The sequence below is a fragment of the Lissotriton helveticus genome, chromosome 2_1 (genome assembly GCF_964261635.1).
Source record: "Lissotriton helveticus chromosome 2_1, aLisHel1.1, whole genome shotgun sequence".
Taxonomy (NCBI): Eukaryota; Metazoa; Chordata; class Amphibia; order Caudata; family Salamandridae; genus Lissotriton; species Lissotriton helveticus.
Window position 1 is genome coordinate 458,894,392 of NC_136059.1, and position 25,687 is coordinate 458,920,078.

General features: G+C 40.6%; 1 protein-coding gene across 2 annotated transcripts in view; it reads left to right on the plus strand.

Annotated features, from left to right (window-relative positions):
- IL31RA (interleukin 31 receptor A) overlaps positions 1–25,687 on the plus strand; it is a 1,277,572-nt gene that overhangs the window by 529,880 nt on the left and 722,005 nt on the right. For both annotated transcript variants that reach the window (XM_078675103.1, XM_078675104.1), the window contains exon 3: positions 19,315–19,614. In XM_078675103.1, the coding sequence (XP_078531229.1) occupies positions 19,315–19,614 (300 nt within the window). The remainder of the gene's footprint in view (positions 1–19,314; positions 19,615–25,687) is intronic.

Genomic DNA, 25,687 nt, shown 5'->3' on the forward strand with positions numbered 1-25,687 from the left:
ATATTTGAGACGTTTTGATGAGTACGATCTAGAATCTCCCTTACGAAAATCCTTAGAATCCCTAGCCCAGATTTAAAGGTTTCGAGTAGAAGAGGACTTGTAAGGCCAGAAATCCTTCTTGTCCTTGAAGAATTTCCACATGATATCATCCAGCTGGTCACCAAAGCGCTTTTTACCCTCAAATGGAAGCTTCAACAAAGACAGCTTCTCCGAAAAATCATCCTTACAATCTCTGAGCCAAACATGCTGGCAGCCATCTCCACTGAGTTTGAAGCAACAGAGACCGGCTTAATGAAATTGGCTGAACTGTCGGTCAAACATTTTGACTGCTGTTCTATGTGAACCAGGAGGATTGATACATCTACTCCCTCTTGCATCAGCTCAGCCAATGAATCAAAATCATTTACCAATGACTATGAGGTCTATGCTACATAGGAGGATGCCCGAAGTGCCAGGTTAGCAGCCCAAAAACAAAATTTTAAGCCGGCATCAACCTCCAAGGGTGAACAGTCATCAGGATTCAAAGAAGATCTGCCCAGCAAAGGAACTAAAATCAAGTCCACTTTAATGCACTAGGACAACATAGATTCTGCATCTTCGAATTGATAGGATTTCTGCATAAATAGCAGAATCTCAAATTGATCTGGCTCCTTCCGAACCCTAGAAATTGCTTCTTTAAATTTGGGGTGAAACGCAAGAGTCACTGGAGTAGTCTTGGCAAATTGAGGAAATAAACCATCCACATTTTCCTCAACGTGGGGAGGATTGAACCCCAGATTGACCTGAATATTCAAAACTGTGGCCCCCAGTTCCTCTTTGGATATAAACATTCTCCCAGGGGAACCAGGTTTCTCAAGCAAAGAATCACACTCTGAATCTGAAGGAACATCCAAAGACTTATTTTTCTTGCTTTGTGAAGGCCTGGCGGACCTTACCATCAATCATGGCCTGTATTTGTTTGGGCCTCAGTCTGTCATCCGCATCAGGGCTGTAACTGGAATGCTGCTCGGACACTTCCGCCTCCTCACCCTCTGATGAGGGCTAAGGAGAATGCTGCCTCTTTTCACACCGTTTTTCTCCTTAGTCACACCAAGTGCTGGAAAGAAACAGGGTTAAAAACACATTAACCTGTAAACCTGGCTCAATCGAGAAGAAACAACTAGGCCCCCTCACCCCCTCCACTCCCAATAAGGCAACAGATGTGTTTATTTGAAAAGTTATATATAGCGCAAACATCACCCTCATGGGTATCAGAGCGCTTTACAAATTTTCAAATAGCAGAGACATATAGAACTAATTATGTGATAGTCAAGAACAGTACAGGATATGGCAACTCCCCTGATGAGGGCAGAATCACCTCAATGCTAAGACAGATAAATGAAAAGCAATAGCATAACAGGCGAGCAGTAGTCATGAGTGTAGTAGACGAGTTTGGATATCCTCGGAGAGAGGAGATCCTTGGATCTAGGGAAGAAATCTGATCATAAACAGTAGTTTTACTTCTTTCTTGAAAGATGTAGTTGAGTAATTCAGTAGTATTTCAGGGGAGGGAGATGCGAGAGGCAATGCCAGAGAAGTCTCTATTGTAGGTTTTCTTTTTAAAGAATCTCTGTGGTTTCAGCAGTAACATGCCGGAGCTTCCAGAGGATCTGGAGCCTCCGGAAAGTTCAAGCTTCTCAGCAAGGTAACTTGGGGTATTCAAGTGTAGTGCTTTGTGGGTCATGCATGCAATTTTCAGCAGAATTCCTGCTTCGTAGGGGAGCCAATTGAGTGATTTGAAATTGGGGGTGATGTGATTGTTTCTTTTTGATCCTGTAAAGAGCCTTGCAGCAGAGTTAAGGGAGGTCCTTAAAGGAGCCATTTTGGAGATGGGTAAACCGCCGAGGATTGCACTTCCATAGTCCAACCTGGCAATCACTAAGACTTAGACTGCAGACTTGAAGTCATTGAGGGGAAGGAAGGGTTTTAATTTTCTTAAGAGGTATACAACCTTTACAACAAAACTTTTACAACGAACTACCATTACAACACAACTTTTACAACGCAAACTATTACAACGCATTGCTCTGGGGGGCGCTCTAGGATAGGGAATAGGTTAATTTACTATCCAATAACCTTCCCTACTATCCACGGGGACTAGAGTTGGAATAGTAAATTAAACTATTCACTATCCAGCGCCCAAAAGCATTATGCGTTGTAATGGTATGCATTGTAAAACTTACGATGTAAAGGTAGGCGTTGTAAAGGTAGGCGTTGTAACATCATACATCCTTCTTAAGATGTTCATTTAGAGGTTTGCAGCTAAGGTGGTAGCACTAATGTGCTTCTGCATGTTAAGGTTCCTGTCGAGAGTTATTCCCAGTGATCTTGCTGAATCAATAACTTGTGGCAGGCAGTTGAAGGCTGTTAGTTGCTTCACCCATTCATTAATGAGGGGTGATTGGGGGTGGCGATTAAGAGGAATTCCGTTTTTAGAGTGTTTAGTTTGAGGTGGTTGCATGTCAGCCAATTTAGGGTTTTTGGTAGTTAAGTTGAGGTACCTGATCTCTTGGACTTTCAGGTATAATTGAGGGTCATCTGCATACATGTGCAAGTGGATGTTGGATAAACTCAGAATTTCCGTTAGAGGCTCCATGAACAAGTTAACAAGAGTGGGTGAGAGAGAGAAACCCTACAGGACCCCTAAAGTGACCAGAGCGTTCTTAGATAGGGACTGATTAACCTTGATTTTTTGAGTTCTGTTTTGGAGAAACATGATGAACCAGTTTAGGATGGACCCTGAAAGTACCATCCTATGTTCCAATAGGTTTAGTAGGCAGTCATGCGTAACTGTATTGAATGCTGAAGATAGGCCAAGGAGGAGTAGAAGGCATGATTCAGTCTGATCCAGCATTTTTAGTACTTTGTCTACTATGCGTGTAAGAACCCATTCAATGCTAAGCCCTGGGCGAAAGCCGGATTGAAACTGGTCAAGAAGACGGAATTGTTCAATGTGTTTTGCAGAGATGGATGTGTACATTTTTTTCAAGGAGTTTATCCAGAGTTGGAATGTTGGAGATAGGGTGGAAGTTGTTTAGGTCAATGTGATCTGCCGTTGGGTTTTTTTAAGATAGGGGAGACCTGCCCATATTTTAGGCAATCAGGGATAGTACCTTGAAGTAGAGAGGCATTTACAATCTTGGTCCAAATTGGGAGTATAAACAGTTTGATCTCATTGAAGAAGTTGTGGGGTAGCTGGTTATTGAAATGGTTTGAGGGTTTTAAATCTGCTAGAATTTTGAGAATGGCGTTTTTCCTCAACAGTTTGAAAGAGTTCTATTAAGCATTGTTTTAGAGGATGTTCCCTCGTAGGTATGAGGGCACAGCAATCCGAGAAGGGGAAAAGCAGGAACGAGATAAGAGAGGACGATTCTCCAATGCCACCTGTAAATCAGTCCTCATATTTTCTGTCTTCTCAAGGAAGAAGGAGGCATATTCTTCACAGTTTGGCTGAACCCAGCCAATACCCGGGTGCCACAGCACAACCCCATAAGGGTGCCCCCCCTTATTTGTCACTCCTGTTTGATGCTCCAGGGTGTGTCCTGTTACTCCTAGCTGAAGCCCTTGCCTTCTTTCGTCAGAGAGGCATCGTTCTCGCCATTGAGGAAAAACATGCATCAATCCGACATTGCCTCAGGCCGCTTTGCACTAGTCTTTAGCCAAGGAACCTGGAAGTGAACCACAGAGCGCAGGGGCAGCATGAGAACGCAAAGGAAACCTCAGTTTCAGTTAAGCACCTGCCAGAAGCATTTTTCAGGCCCCCGAGCCATGCTCATGAAGAGTCTCCACCGGCCCAGGGAACCCCATGGCATAAATACTGGCACGGGCACATTCACCCGCCTGACGAAGGAGAAGACAAAAAAGAACAGGAGGTAAGGCAAGGCTTTTATTAGGTCAGGGGGAGTGCATCGTTGTCAAGTTTTCAGATAGCTATGTGTGACATTTAAATATTTCAGTGCAATTATGAGTGACATTTAAACTATGAGTGACACTTTCTTGTGAGCAAATTCAAGCAATGTAGACAAGAGAAACATATGAATAGGGAAGAGGTGTGGCGCCACGGCTAGGGCGACTGACTCCGGAATCTGGGGATCATGGTTCGATCCCCGGCACCGGCGGCAGATTAGCCTAGCACCATGTGACTCTGGGCAATAGCTTGTGATGGAGCGAGATAGAAAACAGAAATCTGTTTTAACTCGTGAAGTCACATTTCCATAACATAAATAATAATATTAATGATTTGTGATGTGTTTTGCTAACACAACCTAGATTAAACTTTACACATGGGGTTGGTAACACGTGTGCTCATAAACGTGCATAAATGTTGCATCTTTGTTCGTGCAAAAATAATAAATTAATTTGTCGTTTTCGTTTTGTCATTACTAAACTGCAGCAGTTTTAAAAGAAGCATGTGCTTATTTTGCTTTCCTTGTCTATGTGATGTCATTTCTACTATTCTAGGTGCACATAAGGTTTTTATGGATTCATGAAGACTGGTAGATATAAAATGCTGCTTATTTGTTGCTTGGTGCTAGGTAACATTAGACTAATTGGGTGGGTTAATCAATTAGTAATCGAAGGGTGGAAACAGAATAAATAATATTTCTTACATTAATACTTTTCTTGTGTTTGTTTTATACTAGAAAAATAAGTTGCCTTCTTTTGGGCCTAGTTTGCTCGAGTTTGCTAAACGATTAATTTAATTCTGCAAGGACCACGAGATGTCTCTGTGAAAGAAAAGTTTCCGTCAAAATTGCATTCACTCAACAAAGATGATGTGTTGTCATCATTCTGTCGGACGTGGCCAAGGTCAGAAACCGGTAGAAAAGAACAACTTTGTTAACTTGGCATCCGCGGAAGTGCAATGGAGTCAGTGAGAACTCTTGTTAAAATTGTTGCAAATCAAGGAAGCTTTGGAACACGTACAAGAAAGACAATGGTCCCAAAGAATATGACCGAATGGAAGTTTTGAAATGTAGGTGACATGTCACTTGTCACTCTCCGACCAATGAGACATCGTCGTTTGCAGAAAATGTTCCTTTACTTAGATTAGCTAGCATAGAAAGGTATAAAAAGTCCATGCCCTGGGGATGGGCTGGCTTCTGCTATCTGACTTTCCGATTAGGGTGTCGTGCTGCTGGACTTTGCGTGGAGCACGTAAGAATCCTCAAAGAACTTTACTTTTTCTTTTATTTAGCTTAGCTAGGGACTTAGGATTTTAGAAATGCTAAACTTTTAATTTCTTACTTAAAACTGTATTTTTCTTATGACACTTTTCAAACATGCTTACTATAATTCTAATAAAATTGCATTTATGAAACTATATTTTGATTATTCTAGAAATTAGTTAATAAAAATCTTACTTTTGAAACAAGCTGGTCTTGGTTATTTCAGAAGCATAGGTTACTTATAGCTAGATGCCATCGCCATGGTGGTCATTTAAATAGTTAGGTTTGTTCAAATGACGTCAACATTTACCGCGGTTGTATATAGTTTGTATATAATTTGTAAATAAGATGTATTTAGGTTTAATTTGATCACCTGATTCAGTAGGTCAAATATGTCATATTTGGTTAATGGGTCCATGAGTTAGAGTAATATTTTATGTGGTAGATTATAGAGTTGGGTAGCATTGCTTATGGCATATTTCCTATAGGCCGCTGGATCAATTCTTCTGGTAGCAGAAATTGATGGTTGCTAAGGGTAACCAAGGTGTTGCTAGGGGTAACCAAGGTGTTATTGGTATGTTATGGTATAGAAATAGGATCGATGTTTAACACATGTTGAGTTCGTTTTCCGTGCTATATGTGAGTTGTACCGGTACAGATTGTGTGATGAGAAGGTAGTCACGCAAGACATCTGATCTGTTTGTGATATCGCCGTGTATCACAAGTGATATCGCCGTGTATCACGTGTTGTCGCCGTGCAACACAGTGTTGTGGTCGTGCAACACAGTTTTAGGGCTAGGTGTGAATCTTGTATAGTGAGGATTTTCTAAGAAATTTGAGCAGCATGAGAATAGGGACAAAGCGCCTGTTGTAAAACTCACTGTGATAAGAGTATTAGTTATATTCGAGCTTGAGTGAAGGGTAGGGTAACGTCGGTGCATGATTACCTATAAACAGGTGAGAGTCCTGTAAGGGTACATGTTTTATATCTATAAACAGGTGAGAGTCCTGTACGGATAACGTCGTTATTTTGCTAACGGTGCATGATTTCTATAAACAGGTGAGAGTCCTGTACGGATTTCATGTGTGTTTGAAGTTAGGGATTTTTTCCGTGTGAAAGTGCGAGTTTGTTCTGTAATTTATGTTCGAATAGAACTTTTGAACAGTCACTTGGTTGTGCGTTCGGAGGGAAATGAGTTCATAATTACTTGTTTGAAGGGCAGAGTAAAAAGATTACTCTACTGGCAAATGAAAATTATTCTATCAGAATAGGGCCGACTATTCCGAGTTGTGAATACTTGAATGTATGCAAACTATCCTATTTAGAGAAACAGTCAGATGAGTCCTTATTGTCATTGTTAAAAATTAATTTACATCGAGAAAGTGTTTTCAAAATGGCGCTGTGAAAAGATTTTGTGAAGGAGGGGTAAGCGCTAAGAGTGAGAAGCGAGAAACCGCAGCTGCTGTGTACGTCACAGAGCCGCGCTGGGATTGGGTGACATACGTCACAAGCCGTGCTCTGATTGGTTCTTGAGTTTCTGACGAACTGTAAGCTGATTGGTTCTTCAGAAAATCTTTATTTTTATTGGTTGAGTAAAAAAGTGACGTAGCTCAACTCTCATTGGCTTGTTGGTGTGTTTCGCGCACGGATTGGTTGTTTTAGCGGAACATCCCGGAAATATTTTACGAACAATTTTGTTAATTGAATTTAACTCTTAAAAATGAGTTATCATTTTAAACACGTTGAGAAAAAGCCAACGTTGTTTCAGAAACTTAAAAATTTTATGTCGCCTGACAAGAAAATAGAAACGCGAGGTGGTAAATTACTTCATAAGTACAAAACACCTGCAGCGTATATGGAAGGTGAATATGGTTATCATACTGTTTTGTGGTTTGATGCTTGGAAACACTACACAAGGGATGATTGTGTTTTGACCTGGCCTGATGATGGTTCGTTTAATGTAAAGGTTTTAAGAAATTTGCGAGAGAAAATGAATGCTCTTAATCCCAAGCCGAGACCAACTCAATTTGAGGCTTTAGTTGAATGGGAGGATGAGATGTACCAATTACAAAGGGAAGCGAGTGGAATTAAAAGACCTCCTAAGCCTCCGAGTTATAGAAGAGAAACACATGAAGACAGAATGCGAATGTGGAGACAGGGAAGCATGAGTGAGGGACTTTATTTAATCAGGGAAATGGTTTTAGGTTCTCCTGAGGGAAAAAGAACTGAAAAGAAAAATAATGCACCTGTCGAAAGTGAATCTGAAGATGCAGTTTTAGAAGAAATTTATACTTCGGATAAAAGGAATCAGCCTTTGAGACCCCCTAGATCTTGGTCTACTCCGATGGTTTCTACAGAAACTACACCGAGTGCACCTCCAGTTAATGAAGCTCCAAAATTGTACCCAAATAATTGTGAAATTGTTGAAACTCCAAGAAGACCAGAAACTGAGATAAATGCAAATGTTCGTAATGAAGGTAGACATTCTTCATTAATTCCAAGATCAAGAGAAGCTCCAAAAAATTATGTGAGAGAAGTCAGAAATGTGGAGGCTGTTGATTCTTCTGAGTATCTACGATCAAAAGAAGAATTAATTCGACAAATAACTAAAAGCATGGAAGCTGTGACAGTTCCAGTAACTATTGGTCCTGTTCAGCCTGTTTTTGAGCAAAGAGAAATTAACAAGACAGGGTTGACTGTTCCTTTAAATGCAGAAATTCAGAAGGTTGCTGAAAATTTTTACTCAGATTTATCTGAAATAAACTCTTCAAGATCGAGAATGCCTGATTTGACTTTTAATGAGGATTTATCTCCAAAGACACCGATGGGTGCAGAATCTGATGCTGAGAGTCCTGAAGTTAGGGTGACCAAACCTAAACTTGATGTTGCAAAATTAAAAGCAAATATTGAGGAATTAATAATTGGTACGATTGGTCCTGACAGTTTAAATTATTATCGAGACGATGAACTACTGTTCATTTGCAAGAGTATGCAGTGGAAGACAAAAAATAAATATGATCAGTTAGAAGAACTGGCAGCTGAACTTGAAATTGATGTGAGCAGGCAAAAGAATTTTGCAAAACATTACAGATTAGACTTTTCAGAAGGTGACATTGAAAGTTTGAACTCAATGGGAAGAATAATGCACATAAAAGATTTGATTGTTTACATTAAAAAACTGGGAGAACTGAGCAAGTGGAGAGTGAAATGGACGAAAAAGAAGGAAGATGAGAAATTGGAAAAATTGTCAAAACAGTTTCCAATGAGAGAGATTGCAGGTGGAGGATATGTTCATGTCCCATGGTCAAGACAGGACATACTACTGTTCACAAATGATTTTCCAAGACTGAGGGAGAAGCCAGTCGAGTGGTATAGGCAGGTGGACAGGTTCATCAAAGTCTCAAAAGTTCTGTGGATTGATCTAGATGGATTTTTTGACATTGTTGTCCCATCAGATCTTTGGACAGAATGCAAAATAGCCATAAGTTGGCCGAAAATAGAACCTGATCGAAATAAGGAAACAGGTGCCCCAAATCCTCTTGTTATGGAGTTTTATGAAAAAGTGATTTACTGGTTGAAAAACAAAATTCCACCAAAGGAAGTTGATTGGGTAAAAATTGAAAGAACCAATCAGGAAACAAAAGAATCAGTCCATTCATTTTATGAAAGGTTACTGTTGATTTTTAAACAATACAGAGGCTATGAAAAACTAGACGAGAAGGATATGAGTCATTTCGTCTACAGATTTGTTTATGGTCTGAAACCAGAAATTGCAGACATGATCAGAAATAGTATTGTCGGATGGCAATCACTTTCTGTTGATGAAATTTTGAGAAAGGCGAAGTACTGCAGTGATGAGTTAGAAGTGAAACAAAAGAAGCTCAAGGAAAAAGCCATGTGGGCTCAGGTAAAAGTGGCTGAGCATCAGATTGCTAGTCTTGGTAATAAAAACACAAATTTTGTGCAAACTACAAATTCAAATCAAGGGCAAGGAAAGTTTAAAAGTAATAATTTTGTGAGAAAAATTAACCCAAGGATTGAAGATATGAAGCAACGATTACCTTGTTTTAATTGTGGCGAGATTGGACACTGGAAAGACGAGTGTAAGAAACCACCTAGAAATTTAAAAAGTCCATTGTTAAATCCACAGATGCAGAATGATGTTGACCTGCAGCAACAGCTACAGTTGCAACAGAGTTTAAAAGAATTAAGTCTTCAGCGACAGTTGCAGCAACAGGTAAATCAGCAACAGGTGAATCAGGTGAATAACCGTCAGAATCAAGTGCCACAGCCACCGTTTCCGAATTGTGGGGGAACTCAGAGATATAATTCAGGTGTGGGATTTCAAGGAGACGATCAAGTAATTAAACCGCAAAGGCAAAGGGTGCAAAATGCAGCACAACAATTTTTGTTAACAGAAGGGCAGGAAAGTAATTCTGATGATTATTACTGACGGTGCCCGAGAGAGGAGGAAGAGTGTGTTGTTGGAGCCACTCTTGAGGTTGACCAGTCTGGTCCATTTGTAAATGGGAAAGTTAATGATGTAGACATCACTTTTCTAGTGGACACTGGTGCTACCCGTTCTACTGTTAGATCAGTGGAAATTGAAAACCTACCTCTCTCTGGGGATACCATCCAAGTTGTTGGAGTAAGCAATCAACAAATCAGGACTGATTTGACTGATCCAGTACCAGTTGAAATTGGAAATTTTAAAGACAAACACAGGTTTGTGGTTTGTAACAGTAGTCCGGTGAATCTATTGGGCAGAGATATATTGTGCAAGATGAATTGCAGAATATATTGTTCTCCTGAAGGAGTTGAATTACAAACAATGGAGGAAGATGGCTTGTACAGGTTGACAATGATGTTAATGGAAACAGAGGAAACAAAATTGTTTCCTGCATTTGAAAAAGAAAATCTGCCAGAAGAGCTCAAGGAAACAGTGAAATCTGAAATTTGGGATTTGACTGGGAATGAGATGGGTCTGATGAAACATGTCGACCCAGTCAAAATTACACTGAAGCAGGGAATAGAATTTCCTCATATTCCTCAATACAAGATGAAAGCAGAGACAATTGAGGGAGTCATACCTGTGATTGAAAAATTCATTAAACAAGGTGTTTTAAAAGAAATTGAGAGTAGCCCTTGTAACTCAGCGATCATGGGAATTAAAAAGTCGAATGGAACGTACAGGATAGTTCAGGATTTGAGAAAGGTTAATCAGATCGTTGTTCCATGTTGCCCTGTGGTTCCAAACCCAGCAGTGATCTTATATCAGATTCCACATGATGCTGAATGGTACACTGTCATTGATCTTTGCAATGCATTCTTTACTGTTCCTCTACATCCAGAGAGTCAGGAAATTTTCGCTTTCAGATTCCAGAGTAGGACCCTCGCATGGTGTAGAATCCCTCAAGGGTATACAGAGAGTCCTTCAATCTTTAATGAGTTGTTAAAGAGGTCTTTGGAAAATTTAGACTTACCTGGCAGGTCTACGTTGGTGCAGTATATCGACGATTTGTTGATAGCTGCTAAAACGAGAGAAAATTGTGTGACAGACACAATTATACTTTTGAATCATCTTGCAGACGAGGGACATAAAGTGTCTCCAGCAAAATTACAGTTTTGCAAACAAGAGGTGAAATATCTTGGTCACAGAATTGCAAAGGGAAAAAGACAGGTGACAGTTGAAAGAATTAAAATGATTCAAGCAATGCAACCACCAAGAACACAGAGACAAGTTCGAATGTTTTTGGGAATGGTTGGTTACTGTCGACAATGGATAAGTGGATTTTCGGTAATTGCGAAACCACTACAGAGACTGACAAGGTCTGATGTGAAAGATCCAATTATTCTCAATGAGGCTGAGATGGAATCTTTTGAGAACCTGAAAAAGAGCTTATGTCAAGCTCCTGCTTTGGGTATGCCGAATTATGAGAAAGATTTTGAACTGTATTGCAGTGAGAGAGAAGGATGTGCATTGTCTGTGTTAATTCAGAGACATGGGAATCTAAAGAAACCCATTGCATATTTCTCTGCAGTTCTTGACCCTATTGCAAAAGCATTACCAGGTTGTTTGAAAGCAGTTGCAGCTACAAGTGTCAGTCTTGAGCAGAGCGAAGGAATCATAATGGGATTTCCTGTGAAAGTTTTTGTGCCTCATTCGGTTGAAATATTACTGACAAGAGGTATAACGCAGCATTTAACAAGCAGCAGATTGACTAAGTATGAGAAAATCATACTAGGTGCAGATAATGTTTCCATTTCAAGATGTTTGAATCTGAATCCTTCTACATTACTGCCTGATTCTGAAATTGTTGATGAAAATGAAGTGGAACATGAGTGTTTGGATGTCATGGAATTTTGCACCAAACCAAGGCAGGACATTAAGGATGTACCTTTGCCTGAATCAGATGTTGTCTATTTTGTGGATGGCTCCTGTCTGAGGACAGAGGGAGGTGTTTTGAAAGCATCATATTCAGTCTGTACAGTTGCAGATGTCAAAGAAGCATCATGTCTTGAAGGAATTCGTTCAGCACAGGTGGCTGAATTGATTGCTTTGATTCGTGCTTGTGAAATATCAAAAGATATAAGAGTTACCATCATTACTGATAGTCAGTATGGGTACGGGGTTGTGCATGATTATGGACAGCTCTGGTCTCAGAGAGGCTATTTGACCTCAGCAGGTTCACCAATTAAAAATGCAGTTTTCATTAAAAGATTAATTGAAGCTATACAATTGCCAAAAGAGATTGCGATTGTAAAGTGTGCTGCACACACTAAAGGAGTGGATTATATCTCAAAAGGCAATGCCTATGCAGATGAGACAGCAAAGTACTGCGCAAGAAAATGTTGTGCATACAATCGGGAAAAGAGTAAGGAAACTGATTCAAATTCATTAATGCTAACAACAGTGGTAGAAACATGGCACGAGATCAGAGATTTACAAAATGAGGCAGATGATGAGGAAAAAGATTTATGGCTACGAGCAGATTGTAGACCACGGGATGAGGATGGAGTGTGGGTCTATAAAGATGGCAGAGTGGTCTTACCAAATTGTTTGATTGCTGATATGGCCAGATTGTATCATGGCCCAGCTCACCTTGGAAGAGATTCTATGATCAGACTTTTCCGAGAGAGTTGGTTCAATACAAAATTCAGAACGATTGCAGAGTCTTTTTGTCAAAGGTGTTTGTCATGCCAACAAATGAACCCAAACAGAAAATCAGTTGTAGGTACAGGAGTAATTGGACGAGAAGGTGGTCCCTTTACCAGATTGCAGATGGATTTCATTGAAATGCCCCTACACAATTGTTTGAAATATGTTCTTGTGATTGTTTGTTTGTTTTCAAGATGGGTGGAAGCATTTCCTACACGACATTGTGATTCAATCACAGTGGCAAAATTGCTACTCAGTGAAATTATCCCAAGGTACGGTTTTCCAGTCACTATTGAGAGTGATGGAGGAAGCCATTTTGATAACAAACTGATGAAGCTGATATGTGAGGCATTAAGCATTGAGCAGAAAATACACTGTGCATACAGACCAGAGGCATCTGGGGTGGTTGAGCAGATTAATGGGACAATTAAAAACAGGATTGGAAAAATGTGTCTGGAAACAGGTGTAAAGTGGACCGATGCTCTTCCACTTGTTTTAATGTCACTGAGAAGTACACCTGATAAAAAGACAGGTTTGAGTCCTCATGAAATACTGATGGGAAGAGTCATGAGGCAGGCTTTTGTACCTGTAGGCAAATTGTTGAGCATAAATGACAGTGCTATTTTGGATTACTGTAAAAGGTTATCTGATATAGTGACTTCTGTGTCTAATCAGGTGGGAACTGAAGCACAATCAAATGAGAAAGTTCTGACACATGATTTGAGACCTGGTGATTGGGTCAGAACAAAAGTACATCGGAGAAGAAATTGTTTGGCTCCTAGGTGGCAGAAGCCTAGACAAATAATTCTGGTCACTACAAACGCAGTGAAATGCAGAGGATTGAAAAGGTCGATACATCCTAGTCATACCATTCCAGTGCCTACTCCTGAGAGTTCTGATGTAGAAAGTGATACTACAGAAGATTCTGATTCAGAAGTAGAAGGTGAAACAAATCCAGAGACTGAAGATCGACAAGGAGGTCGACATCTGGAACCTGTGCCTGTGAATGAAGAATTGACAAGAAAAAGCTCTGAAATAATTGAAATAGATTCCGGAGAAGAAGAGAATCTATCAGAAGGAAAAACGACTGAGGATTCAGTCAAGAAGATTAATGGAGTGAATTCCATTGAAGACAGAGAGGCTGAGCCAAAAGAAATTTCTGACCAGGAGAGTATCGAAAAGCAGAAGTTAAGCTCTGAAGTAAGGAACGGAAGTCCAGAATCTGGGAAGTTGGAGGTAATTGAAGAGGAGGAGGAAGACGAATTACCGAGTACCAGTGATGGAAGACAAAGTATAGTTCCTGAAGGAGTGAAACTGCCGAATAGAGAAGTTCCTGAGTCAATAATTGAAGTTTCAGACTGTGATACTGGAGAAAGTGATGTGGATGGTGAAAATAGGAGTCCAAAGAAAAGGTCTTGGAAGTCTGAAACGAAAGCTTCAGAACCAAAGAGAAAGTTCGTGAGAAAGACAGATTTCTGGCCTGGTGGAAGATTGAGAGTCAGGTTGATCAAAAAGCCGAAAGAGCAGGTGGAAGAAATCAGTAGTCAAAAGGATTCTGAAAAAGAAGTTGGAGTTGGAAGAAAAATCGAAGTAGTAACAAGAAAAGGAAAAAGGATTATAAGGCCAAATCAGAAATATAAATCACCTGAGTGGACTTATCTAGTAATTCCACCTGTCATTGACATTTAGGATAGTAGTCAAGAGGAAGAGGACATTGAAGAAATTAGTGACAATGATTGAAGTACAGAAATTTTAATTGGATTTTTGGGTTTTTAGTTTTTGGCAAAAGGCTGAAGAAATCTTGTTAGGTGACAAAAGGTCGAAGAAAAGTTGTTTAGTTGAAGAAATTTGTGACATAAGGTCGAAGAAATACTGTTAGGGTTTTGAAAAAAAAAAAATTCTTTTAAAAGGGGGGTGTAAATAATTTATCTTTTATTAAATTTTTAAAATAGTTTTAATTTTTTCCTTTTTAAGGCAAAACTAACCAAAAATGCCTTACGTTATGGAACAGAGTACTTCAAGATGTTCCATTTTTAAGAGATGCTGTAGGATGACTCTGGTGTGTCTGCTCATTCTAATTCTGCTCTGGTTAGTTTTAGCTGTTATCATTCCATTTGAAATTAACAAGGATTTTCACAAAGCCAATATGACAAGCAAAGCTTCAGTTAGTCAAAACAAACATAGTGCAACTGGCAAAGTTATTGATCATCAACCTAACATTCATCAGGACAAATCTATCAGTGATTTTTCAAGCAATACATTCACAAAGCTTTTGAGTGAATATGTAAAGGTAATGGATGCAAAAGACTGCTACGTTTGTGTTAAATTACCTGCTTCTGTTTCTGAGGGAGTGACATACAATATGCTTCCTCTTACATATGGTGTGACATGCAGTGTGTTAGCTAGCTTGTTCTATCAGACTGGACGCTTAGAATATTATTATTCAGATTTTGACGAGATTTTTGCCAATTTAAAAATTGAGGGTGCTTTGAATAAGCATAAGAGAGCAAAACAGATGAGGGAATTCTTCCTTGTTACTAATGAACTTACCTATGAGTATGCTTACAAGAACAATTTAACCTGCAAACTAAGTGCTGAGGGAAAGAAGTTTTTGAACCTGGTTGAAGAGAGAAGAGCAATTTACAAGAGAAATGAGATAGTCAAGCAGACTAAATCCAGGTTCTGGCAGAAAGAGGATGAGAAGCTTAATGGCAAAATGCTTGATAATGTTGCAATTCATATAGACAAACCAATTAGTGGTAAGCTTTGCATTAGGAGAGATAATACACTTTTTGATAACTACTTTGTGGGTGCAAGTAATTGTGAAGATACATATCAGATTATGGGAGGTTGGGGATTCAAAGGTGGAAAAGATCCAATTTTCCCTGGGATTTATTTTGTGTGTGGTGACAAGGCTTATTACAACCTTCCTGACCATTGGTATGGAACTTGTTATGTTGGGATTGTTTTTCCTAAAATGTTCCATGTTGACAGAGATTCGGAAGGATTGTTCAAAATTCACAATTATGTAAATAGGGCTAAAAGAGAAACTTTTACAGAAGTTTTGGGAGATATTTTCCAAGCAGTGATACCTATTGTAGGTATAACCCTGAACGCAGGTAGAATCAGAAAATTGTCCACAATTGTTGACAGATTGTCAACAGACACAGCTGATGGATTCCAATTAGTGAATGTTGTGGTCATTGCAATCAGATCCATGGTGATTCAGGATCGCCTTGCTTTAGATATACTCCTGGCAAAAGAGGGAGGAGTCTGTGGCATTTTACATGTGCAACATTGTTGTACATATATCCCTGATGAAAGTAAGAACATTGAGATGTACATCAAGAACATCACAGAGATGCATTCAGAAATAATTCCATTAGAAGAAGAAGATTTTACAGAAAGACTTTCAAAAAGATTCCAATCGATCAAAAATTGGTTTCATGATATTGGAAGTTCAGTTCTTGGCAAGATTTTGGCACCTTTGATTGTGATAATATTCATTTTCATTTTGACAAAAATTGGTTGTTTGTTGCATAAGAGAAAGAGACAAATGAAGGAAAAGAGAAGAATTTATAAACTCAAAAAAGAAGAGGAGAGGGAGATTGAGTTGCAGGAATTACACAGAGCTCATTATGACAATTGCAAGGATTTTGCAGAAACAGATTTTTAGAAATACTGACACAGATGAATTTGAATCATTTTCCAGAAAGTTTAAAATTCCAAATTTTGGGTGGTGGTGTGGTGATTTGTTAATCACCAGATGAGGGAGTTGATGGAGCGAGATAGAAAACAGAAATCTGTTTTAACTCGTGAAGTCACATTTCCATAACATAAATAATAATATTAATGATTTGTGATGTGTTTTGCTAACACAACCTAGATTAAACTTTACACATGGGGTTGGTAATTCGTGTGCTCATAAACGTGCATAAATGTTGCATCTTTGTTCGTGCAAAAATAATAAATTAATTTGTCGTTTTCGTTTTGTCATTACTAAACTGCAGCAGTTTTAAAAGAAGCATGTGCTTATTTTGCTTTCCTTGTCTATGTGATGTCATTTCTACTATTCTAGGTGCACATAAGGTTTTTATGGATTCATGAAGACTGGTAGATATAAAATGCTGCTTATTTGTTGCTTGGTGCTAGGTAACATTAGACTAATTGGGTGGGTTAATCAATTAGTAATCGAAGGGTGGAAACAGAATAAATAATATTTCTTACATTAATACTTTTCTTGTGTTTGTTTTATACTAGAAAAATAAGTTGCCTGCTTTTGGGCCTAGTTTGCTCGAGTTTGCTAAACGATGAATTTAATTCTGCAAGGAGCACGAGATGTCTCTGTGAAAGAAAAGTTTCCGTCAAAATTGCATTCACTCAACAAAGATGATGTGTTGTCATCATTCTGTCGGACGTGGCCAAGGTCAGAAACCAGTAGAAAAGAACAATTTTGTTAACTTGGCATCCGCGGAAGTGCAATGGAGTCAGTGAGAACTCTTGTTAAAATTGTTGCAAATCAAGGAAGCTTTGGAACACGTACAAGAAAGACAATGGTCCCAAAGAATATGACCGAATGGAAGTTTTGAAATGTTGGTGACATGTCACTTGTCACTCTCCGACCAATGAGACATCGTCGTTTGCAGAAAATGTTCCTTTACTTAGATTAGCTAGCATAGAAAGGTATAAAAAGTCCATGCCCTGGGGATGGGCTGGCTGCTGCTTTCTGACTTTCCGATGAGGGTGTCGTGCTGCTGGACTTTGCGTGGAGCACGTAAGAATCCTCAAAGAACTTTACTTTTTCTTTTATTTAGCTTAGCTAGGGACTTAGGATTTTAGAAATGCTAAACTTTTAATTTCTTACTTAAAACTGTATTTTTCTTATGACACTTTTCAAACATGCTTACTATAATTCTAATAAAATTGCATTTATGAAACTATATTTTGATTATTCTAGAAATTAGTTAATAAAAATCTTACTTTTGAAACAAGCTGGTCTTGGTTATTTCAGAAGCATAGGTTACTTATAGCTAGATGCCATCGCCATGGTGGTCATTTAAATAGTTAGGTTTGTTCAAATGACGTCAACATTTACCGCGGTTGTATATAGTTTGTATATAATTTGTAAATAAGATGTATTTAGGTTTAATTTGATCACCTGATTCAGTAGGTCAAATATGTCATATTTGGTTAATGGGTCCATGAGTTAGAGTAATATTTTATGTGGTAGATTATAGAGTTGGGTAGCATTGCTTATGGCATATTTCCTATAGGCCGCTGGATCACTTGCTTAATCTTCCCGACGGCCCTCAGCGCCTAGAGACCCTTACGGGTGATTGTGCGCTTTACAAATGTGGATTATTATTATTATTATTATTTGTGAATATCAGAATATACACCCATTTGAGCAACAAGAAACTCCAAGAAGATTTTAAAACTGCTGCAAAGCACCAGAAATGGTCTCTCTGTCCACGTGGGACCCGGCTCAACAGGGCCTTGTTTCAGGGTGGGGCTTCCAAGGCTGGTCGCGGGGTCGTTCCTGCCATTAGTCAGCGCAAATGCAGCAAAGAGCCGAGGCCAAGCGTGGGGAAGTAAGAAAGAGTTTACACTCCAGGCTGCACTCACTTTGCCCTTGACGTGGCTTCAACGACTCCTTCTTCTGATGTTCAGCAGCTGCGTGGAGAGACTGGTGCGCCTTAGGTGCTGAACAACTCCAGCACAAGGCCTGCCCCGGGCTGTTCCCTAAATTGTCAGCGCCCCGGTGCGGTGAGTCGGCTCCCTCCGGTGCTAGAGCAAACATTTGCATTCATTTAAATTAACCGCGGTGCGAGCCTGCTGAAATTTTAACTCCGGCCGCTGGCGGCAGCAGGACGCATGTGCTACAAAACTCGTCCTGACCTCCTGACTCTGAGTCACGGAAGTTGGGAATGTAGCAAATATGCCCTGCTGCCGGTGGTGAATCCTAGTATAAATGTTACATTGTAACACTTAGCAGCCATAGCTGCACACTCCGAGACGGCCCCGGGATCAGAGTGCAGGGCGCACTGCCACTCCTCCCTCCAGCGTTAGTTTCAGTACAGTTCAGTGGAGCATGGTTACTAGCGCTCCTGCTTAACAGCTCAGTAGGGGCTATATATACGTGACCATGCATTTCAGTACGGTGATGCGGATCACCACACTGAAACGCATGGTGCATGATACTTGGCAGGACTGGGAGTGTCAGGGAAGGCCTAATATAGCCTAGAATCCAAGTGAGAGAGAGGAGGAGGTTATAATTCTTGTACAGATAAAGCATACAAAGTCTCATACCAGCCGAAATGCAACAGGTTAGTCAAAAGATTCCTGAAATACAGAATTTAGTTACGGTATTCCTTTTTTTGTGACCTCTACGAATATTCCATTTGGAGGTTTCAAGGAATGGATTGTGAAGTTGCTCTAGATGCCTGTGGCTAACTTTATTAAACTAGTCTCCTTCCCGGAAACAACACATTGTGTGATGTGTAGCCTTTGCAGGTATCCATTAAAAATAGTTGGGGGAGACTGATTTTTCTGGACTGCCTTTGGAAAAGCAAATTGGTTGGTAAAAGTCCTTGGCGCGGAGTCCAAAGAGCACTTGAATCCAGTACCGCCCCTGAATACTACTAACTATGTGGGCTTCACACAAGTATTATCCCCAATTATTCAGACTGACATCAAGCCAATGTAAACACTCAAAATCCGCTCCTCTCTGGCAAATTGTGGCCGGCGGCTGTAAAACGAATAAGGTTTCGTTTCAGGCATAAGTATGTGCGATGCACTCACTGTCACAGCACACAGAAGAAAAACCAGTCTATTTGCAAAATAGTTTCTGATGAGAATCTGAAAATGTATGTTTTTCTGCGATTCAATGTTTAAATAAACTGGCTGCTGTTAGCAGACGCATTCTTATGCTTCTTCCCCTCTCCTAGGCAGACCTTTTGTTGGACACGCTCAAATAAAGCCCCTGTCTCCGGTTGTTGAGAGAGGCTCAACAATAACCCTTTCGTGCGTTTTGGACAAGAGCCAGTTGTCTTACTCCAACAGCAGCAGCGTCTTCTGGAGACTGAACAATTCCTCCATTCCACCCACAGACTACACTGCAGTCAATGAGTCTGTCTCTAATGTTACTCTCCACAATTTCACCTCTACGTCGGGATACCTGAGTTGCCTTGTGCATTATGCAAGCCTTTCACCACAACTGCTGCAACAAACAGAAGTGACGTCGGGCTGTAAGTATTAGCTAATGAACTTGCCTTTAATTTCAATAATTTCATTTATATGGAACTCATCAACACGTGTGGAAACCCCGTCAGAGGTTTCAGTTATTTGCCAATGTGAAAACCCGAAAAAGATGCAATCATTTTATTGCGTTCTGCTACAAAATGTTTTTTCTTAAACAGAAGTTGTCTGCAACGTTACAACCAAGCATTGACAAAACCAAAAGATTTGTTATTTGTGTAGGTGAATAATTTTCTCGAGCTTTACCGAGACACACAGAACAAGTAAAGTAAGGGCACCTGTATGGTTTAGTTCTCTCACACACATTTAACAGGTGCACCATTTGCAGCAGTGCAAGCTTCACAGACATGCAGAACAAGTAAAGCATGACAGAGCAGGCTTCCTTCTCTCTCTTACAAACTCATCTACCCCCACACATAAGGTACAATATAGTAGCAGTTTTTTTAATACACAAAAGGTACAATATGTTAACACAAGAACAGGAGCAACACATGGAGCTGATGTGCACGTCTTGTATTGAAATGATACAATGAGAGCAATGTCAGTACAAGCTTCAATTCACGGATAAGGTATGGAGCACATTGAAGCCATGAATCACACACACATACACTATCACAAAGCCTTTCTGAGGGCCACAGGGCAAGCAGGGGTTACTGGACCCAAACATGGTGGTTCCGGCCTTTTACTCTTGCTGTCCTGATGCATCACTAAGTATGGGCCAAGATCTACCCTTTTCAGCAATTGACTGTCAGTGGAAGCGCAGGTTGAGCAGTTCAAGGATCTTTGAGGGGGAGATGGGTGTATGGCATACATAGGCGCAAGACTCAAAATACAAAAACATCAATAAGCTTCTTTTACAGTCGAATACCTACCTGATGATGTATCGGGTCACCTTAGTCTTCAAATGACCCACGTCCTTGTCCGACGTCCTCTCTCAGCTTCTGCAGCAATCAGTAAGTATTTTTTACAAAATCCTTGGCAGGATGATCCAGGACGATGTCCCTGACTTCACAGTGGCCCCTTTCTGGCACACGTGGGGGTGTCTCCAAATTTGGCTCGCACTCAAGCGATGGCCTTATCTTTATGGTGTTCTCACTTCTGGTCACACGGGTCTCCAACTTCGGCTCGCACACACAGGCAAAAGCAGTATCATTTCAAGGTCCATCCTCCTGTTCACACAGGGGTCCCCAACTTTGGCTTGCACATGGGTGATGGCCCTAGCTTGATGGTTGCCCCCTTACTGGCACATGGGAGTCGCTGACTTAAAAGTGCACTCCAACGACAGCCCTAGATTGACGGTTGACCCCTCCTGATACACATGGGTTACTGATTTTAGAGTTCACAGGGGTGTTGGTCCTAGAGTCATGGTGACCCCTCATGACATACGGGGGCACTGATCTCTGCTCTCACAAGGGTAATGGCACTAACTTCTGCAAGAGCGGGCACACCACCCTCACTCTTGCAATGGTCCCAACCGGGCCAGGCGTCTCACACTTTGCTCACTGGGATCCACTTAGCAGGATCTCTGCTCGGCATCGCCACCCCCAGGGGCTCTCCTCCTTCTCACAGTATCTTCTGGTCTCCACAGGCAAGCAGAAGGCTGGAGCTCCAGGCTCAGGTCCCAGCAACTAGAAGTCTTGGTGATCTCTCCAGTTGAATCCAGCTGTAGAACTGTGTTGTTGAATAACTTGTGGGACTAATTCTCCCACCTTTATAGTCCAAATCCTGACACAGATTTGATTTAGAGTCTGGTCTTTTGATATTCTTGTTGTGGGTGTCAACTTCTTTGAAGTGCCCTCTATTCTGCCCTGTCCTTTGTCAAAGGGACAGTTTGCTACAGTAGGAGTGGCTCCAATTTTGATTGACCCTAAACACAGATTAATATAGTAGACATGGTCATACCAGGCTGTCGGCCTCTACTGAAATATGTCTCATAAAAGTTCAAAGGCCTAACCTCTTTCATGAGTCCCTGTTCCTACAGTTTCAACGTTATCAGACCCACCGTCTCCTTGTCAATGACCCTAGGCCCCACTGACTAGCAACTCTTCCTGGAACAGAGACTTTTGTGCGGAGGGTATTCTGCTCACCTTCCTCCAGTGTGTGTGTTCTCACCCCAGCTCTCAGGAATGTCAGCATCCACATCTCCCGTGTGGGGGTTTCAGTCATCAGTCCCACTATCCTTTCCAGGCCCTGGGCGGTGTTTTTTTTAGCATGAATAACACATACATTCCAGAACGCACACAAGTACCACATGCTGTCCTGTGTCACACACAATCGTCACGTAGGCCGAGAGTGAGTGCAGCCTATAGGTACCACTCCTGTAACACAGGTAAAAAGGCCTGGTCACACTACTGAAACACAAAATGGGTATGCTGTCACCACTGCATGCTTGTAACCTAACTCCTAGCAAGGGCAATAGCCTTCTGCCTTCTGCCATAACAATGGCTGTGCTTGGTGAGCACCTCCTGGTCTAATAAGACCATATTACCATGGGCAGGCCTAGGTCATGGTACAGATGCATCATCTGTGTTCGCCCATGACCAAAGGTCAGTAAAAGAGATCTAGATATCCATGCAGCTGGGGCACTCAGGGCAGGGCTGCACTTCCGTCACCATGCAGGGGACTTTTCCGTTCCAGTATATATATATATATATATATATATATATATATATATATATATATATATATATATATATATCATTCAGTGCATTTCACATGATGCATAGTGGCAAATTAAGTGCTGTGATGTGAGGAAGTGTGCTCCGACCCTACGTCTGTTTGCAAAGGCTCCCTTGGGCTACTGAGCTCTCTCTCTCTCTCTATCTAAATATATATGTATATATATATAATTCTCTCTCCTCCACTCTCTCTCTCTCCTTCAGTCTCTCTCCTCCACTCTCTCACTCTCTTTCTACAAGTACACAGAATCTGCAGAAGCAGTGCAAGTTTCCTTAGACACACAAGTCAGGTACAGCACAGGTAGCCACCAGCATAAACGTTCTTCCACACGGAGAACAAGTGAGCTGCTGTGCAAATTCTCTCACAAACCAGTTCAGTATGTTTCATGTTACTGCACAATGTTCTGCAGGTATTTAGTTTCTCATTGCTTGGAAAAAAACTCTACAAAACCGATATTACTCTGATTACTTTATTCTGCATTAGATTACATGCAGTTACCCTGAATTCGATTACAGAGAGTGATTTCTCTAATTAGCTTGCATTAGAACACAACACAAGATTGTTCTTTTTACTCTGCTCTGCAGTAAAGGAGCTTAAATGAGATGTTCGTTATCCTGCATTGGATTGTAGAATGAGTGGACTCAAGTTACATTGCCCTGCATTTGATGTCAAAATATTAGTTTATTGCTATGCCCTTTGTGTCATGGCAACTTGCATTGCTTTGCCCTGGTTTAGATTACTGAAGGTGATGGCACTGATTGATCCATTTGCCTTGTACCAGCTAATAGAATAAGAGTATAGTGACTACTGCAGCCTTAATTAAGAGACAATTACAATGATAGTTTTACTATATAATATGTTCTATAGAACCATACAGAAAGTTGTTAGATCTAAGATATCTGGTTTGGTAGTAAGGCGTTTGCCTTTTCCTCATGCAAAGATGTCCTTTCTGGATAAAAAGCTCTATGAGAAAAGACTAGAATTTTAAATTCGATCCGTTTAGTAACTGGAAGCCAGTGCAAATATTCCAGTTGTGGAGTGATCGATTGCCAGAAGGGAATTTGTAAAATCATTCTTGCCACGACTTTCTGAACAACCTGGAGCCTTTGGATTGGAGTCGGGGAGAACCAAGTACAAAATGTTAGAATAGTCCAGCCTGGATGTTACTATGGCATGAACAATAGTCTTATGTGTGCTTCTGGGACTAGATGAAGCATTTGTGTTTAGAGATTTAAGTTTAGCAAAGCAGAGAGAGGACAAATTTTGAATTTAGGTCACAAAAGAAAGGTTGTTGTCGAATTTTATTCCAAGGTTCCTTGCTGTAGATGTGGGAGTATGGGGAAGACCTAGGGCCACATGAATATAGTTTTTTTTCAGTTTGCAAATGGCTTGATCCGCAGAATCGGGCCGATAGCGACCAGAAAAATGGATTTTCATATGTACCAAACCCATTTAGTAATCCGGCAACAATGGGTTAGCGATTCGGTATTAGGAAGGGACATGTTAAGGTCATCCCTTCCTAATAGCAACTTGTGTGGTATGTATGAATGTTTTGCAACCAAAATGTGGTCCAAAACATGCACTTGTAACCACCAAACTTAATTTGGTGGTAACCAATTCGCCTACGGAAAGGGGTCCCCAGGGGACACCCTTACCTTTGTGAATGAGTGCAAAAATGTTTTTTAAGAGCAGGCAGTGGTCCCACGGACAACTGCCTACTCTTAAAAATTAAACTGAAACGTTTCATTTTTCTTTTTGAAATGCATTCCGTTTTCCTTTAAGGAAAACGGGTTGCCTTAAAAAAAAAAAAAAAAAAAGAAAGTTACTTTATTTAGAAGCAAACACAGACTATGTATTTAGCAATTCCTCAGTTGCGGCACTCAGGGAATCGCAAACAGTGTAAAACACACTATTGTACATAGCTGTTTGCGATTTTGTAATAGCGAATCACAAAAATTTGCTTTTAGGAATTTGCAAATGGAAGTCGATGTACATCTGGCTCCTAGTTCCTCAGGCCAACTAGTGCATGACTCAAGATAACAATTTGAGACAAAAAAGAGAGCCTCCATTGTGTCAGAGTTTATGTTCAGATTATTATTATTCATCCATTCAGCTGCTCCTCTCAGGTTATCAGGGCCTCTGTGTTGTCCTCATGAAAAGACAAAAGCAATTTAGTGTCATCTGCATATGGAATTGCCCGTATACCCCATGATTCAACCAGCTTTGCCAGTGACTCCAGATAGACATTGAACAGAAAACAATGGTTCTAGACAAGGTTTTTCTCTACACTGCAACATCAAAAGTACCTACTCTTCCAAGTAACCAGGTGTCCTATATCGATATTGGTTATTGCTCTTCTATTTCAAACCTGCCCTAAAGTTTTTACAAAGTGCATGGCAGCGCTCTTCCAACATTGTGGAAATCAACTCTTTCCTTACCTGGACTCATAACAGGGAGATCACGGTCTGAGGAAGCATCATCCACCAATGCTTTTATCCAGATCTTTCACAAACTAGGACTTACCCTGAATCCTATGAAATCTACTCTACCTCCTGTAGTTTGCTGTGAAAGCTTGTTTTATAATATTGGTTTCGTGGTTAAACACAGCAGAATAAAGACGTTTATACTAAGCCCCGTATGTGGTTTAGTCATTGGCAGGTACCCAGGCTGGGGCAGACACTATAAATGGCAACAAGGGTGGGATAAGTAACCTGAAGAATGACCGTATTCTCCCAGAGAGTTTGCTGTGGTCCAAGCAAACCGCTCATACATGCCACATGTGTCACTGTCGAAGAAAGGAATCAACACTTCATGCATGTGGAGTCAAAGCGCAACTCCAGCAGCTGTAAAGCAGATGAAGACAATGGAAGAGTTGCAAAGAATCTGCACTTTGATGGTTGAGAACCATGTTGGGCAGGCCAGGTATAAAGGTACCATACTGCCATGCAAGATAAAGTTGTTCATTATACAGATTGTTAATGCTGACAGCAAAATAACGCTGCGAACAGAAGCACTGCAAGATGGAGATAAACCAGGTGTTAGGAAAATGCAAATTGACATTTAGAAGAAAAGAAAACAATGACTTACTGAATACACTAAAAAGATGTCATCATACTATAGGACGCTGTAAAGTTGGCTCAAGGCGAAGTGTGCTCACGGAGCTCTCCCTATCCAAAGCAGTTAATTTACAAAGTTGCCAAGTTGGGCTCAAAACAACTTCACAGGTCTTTGGACAATAAGGAGCCGAGAGCCGCTCCTGGGATAGCGAAACTTTTCAGACGGCTGCAAAGACAGTTACGTTTCCAGCAATCACGAAAGATGAGTGAGGCCAGCACGTTGCAAGGTCTCACAGATGAGTTGCCTAAACCAAGTCACAGGGATCCA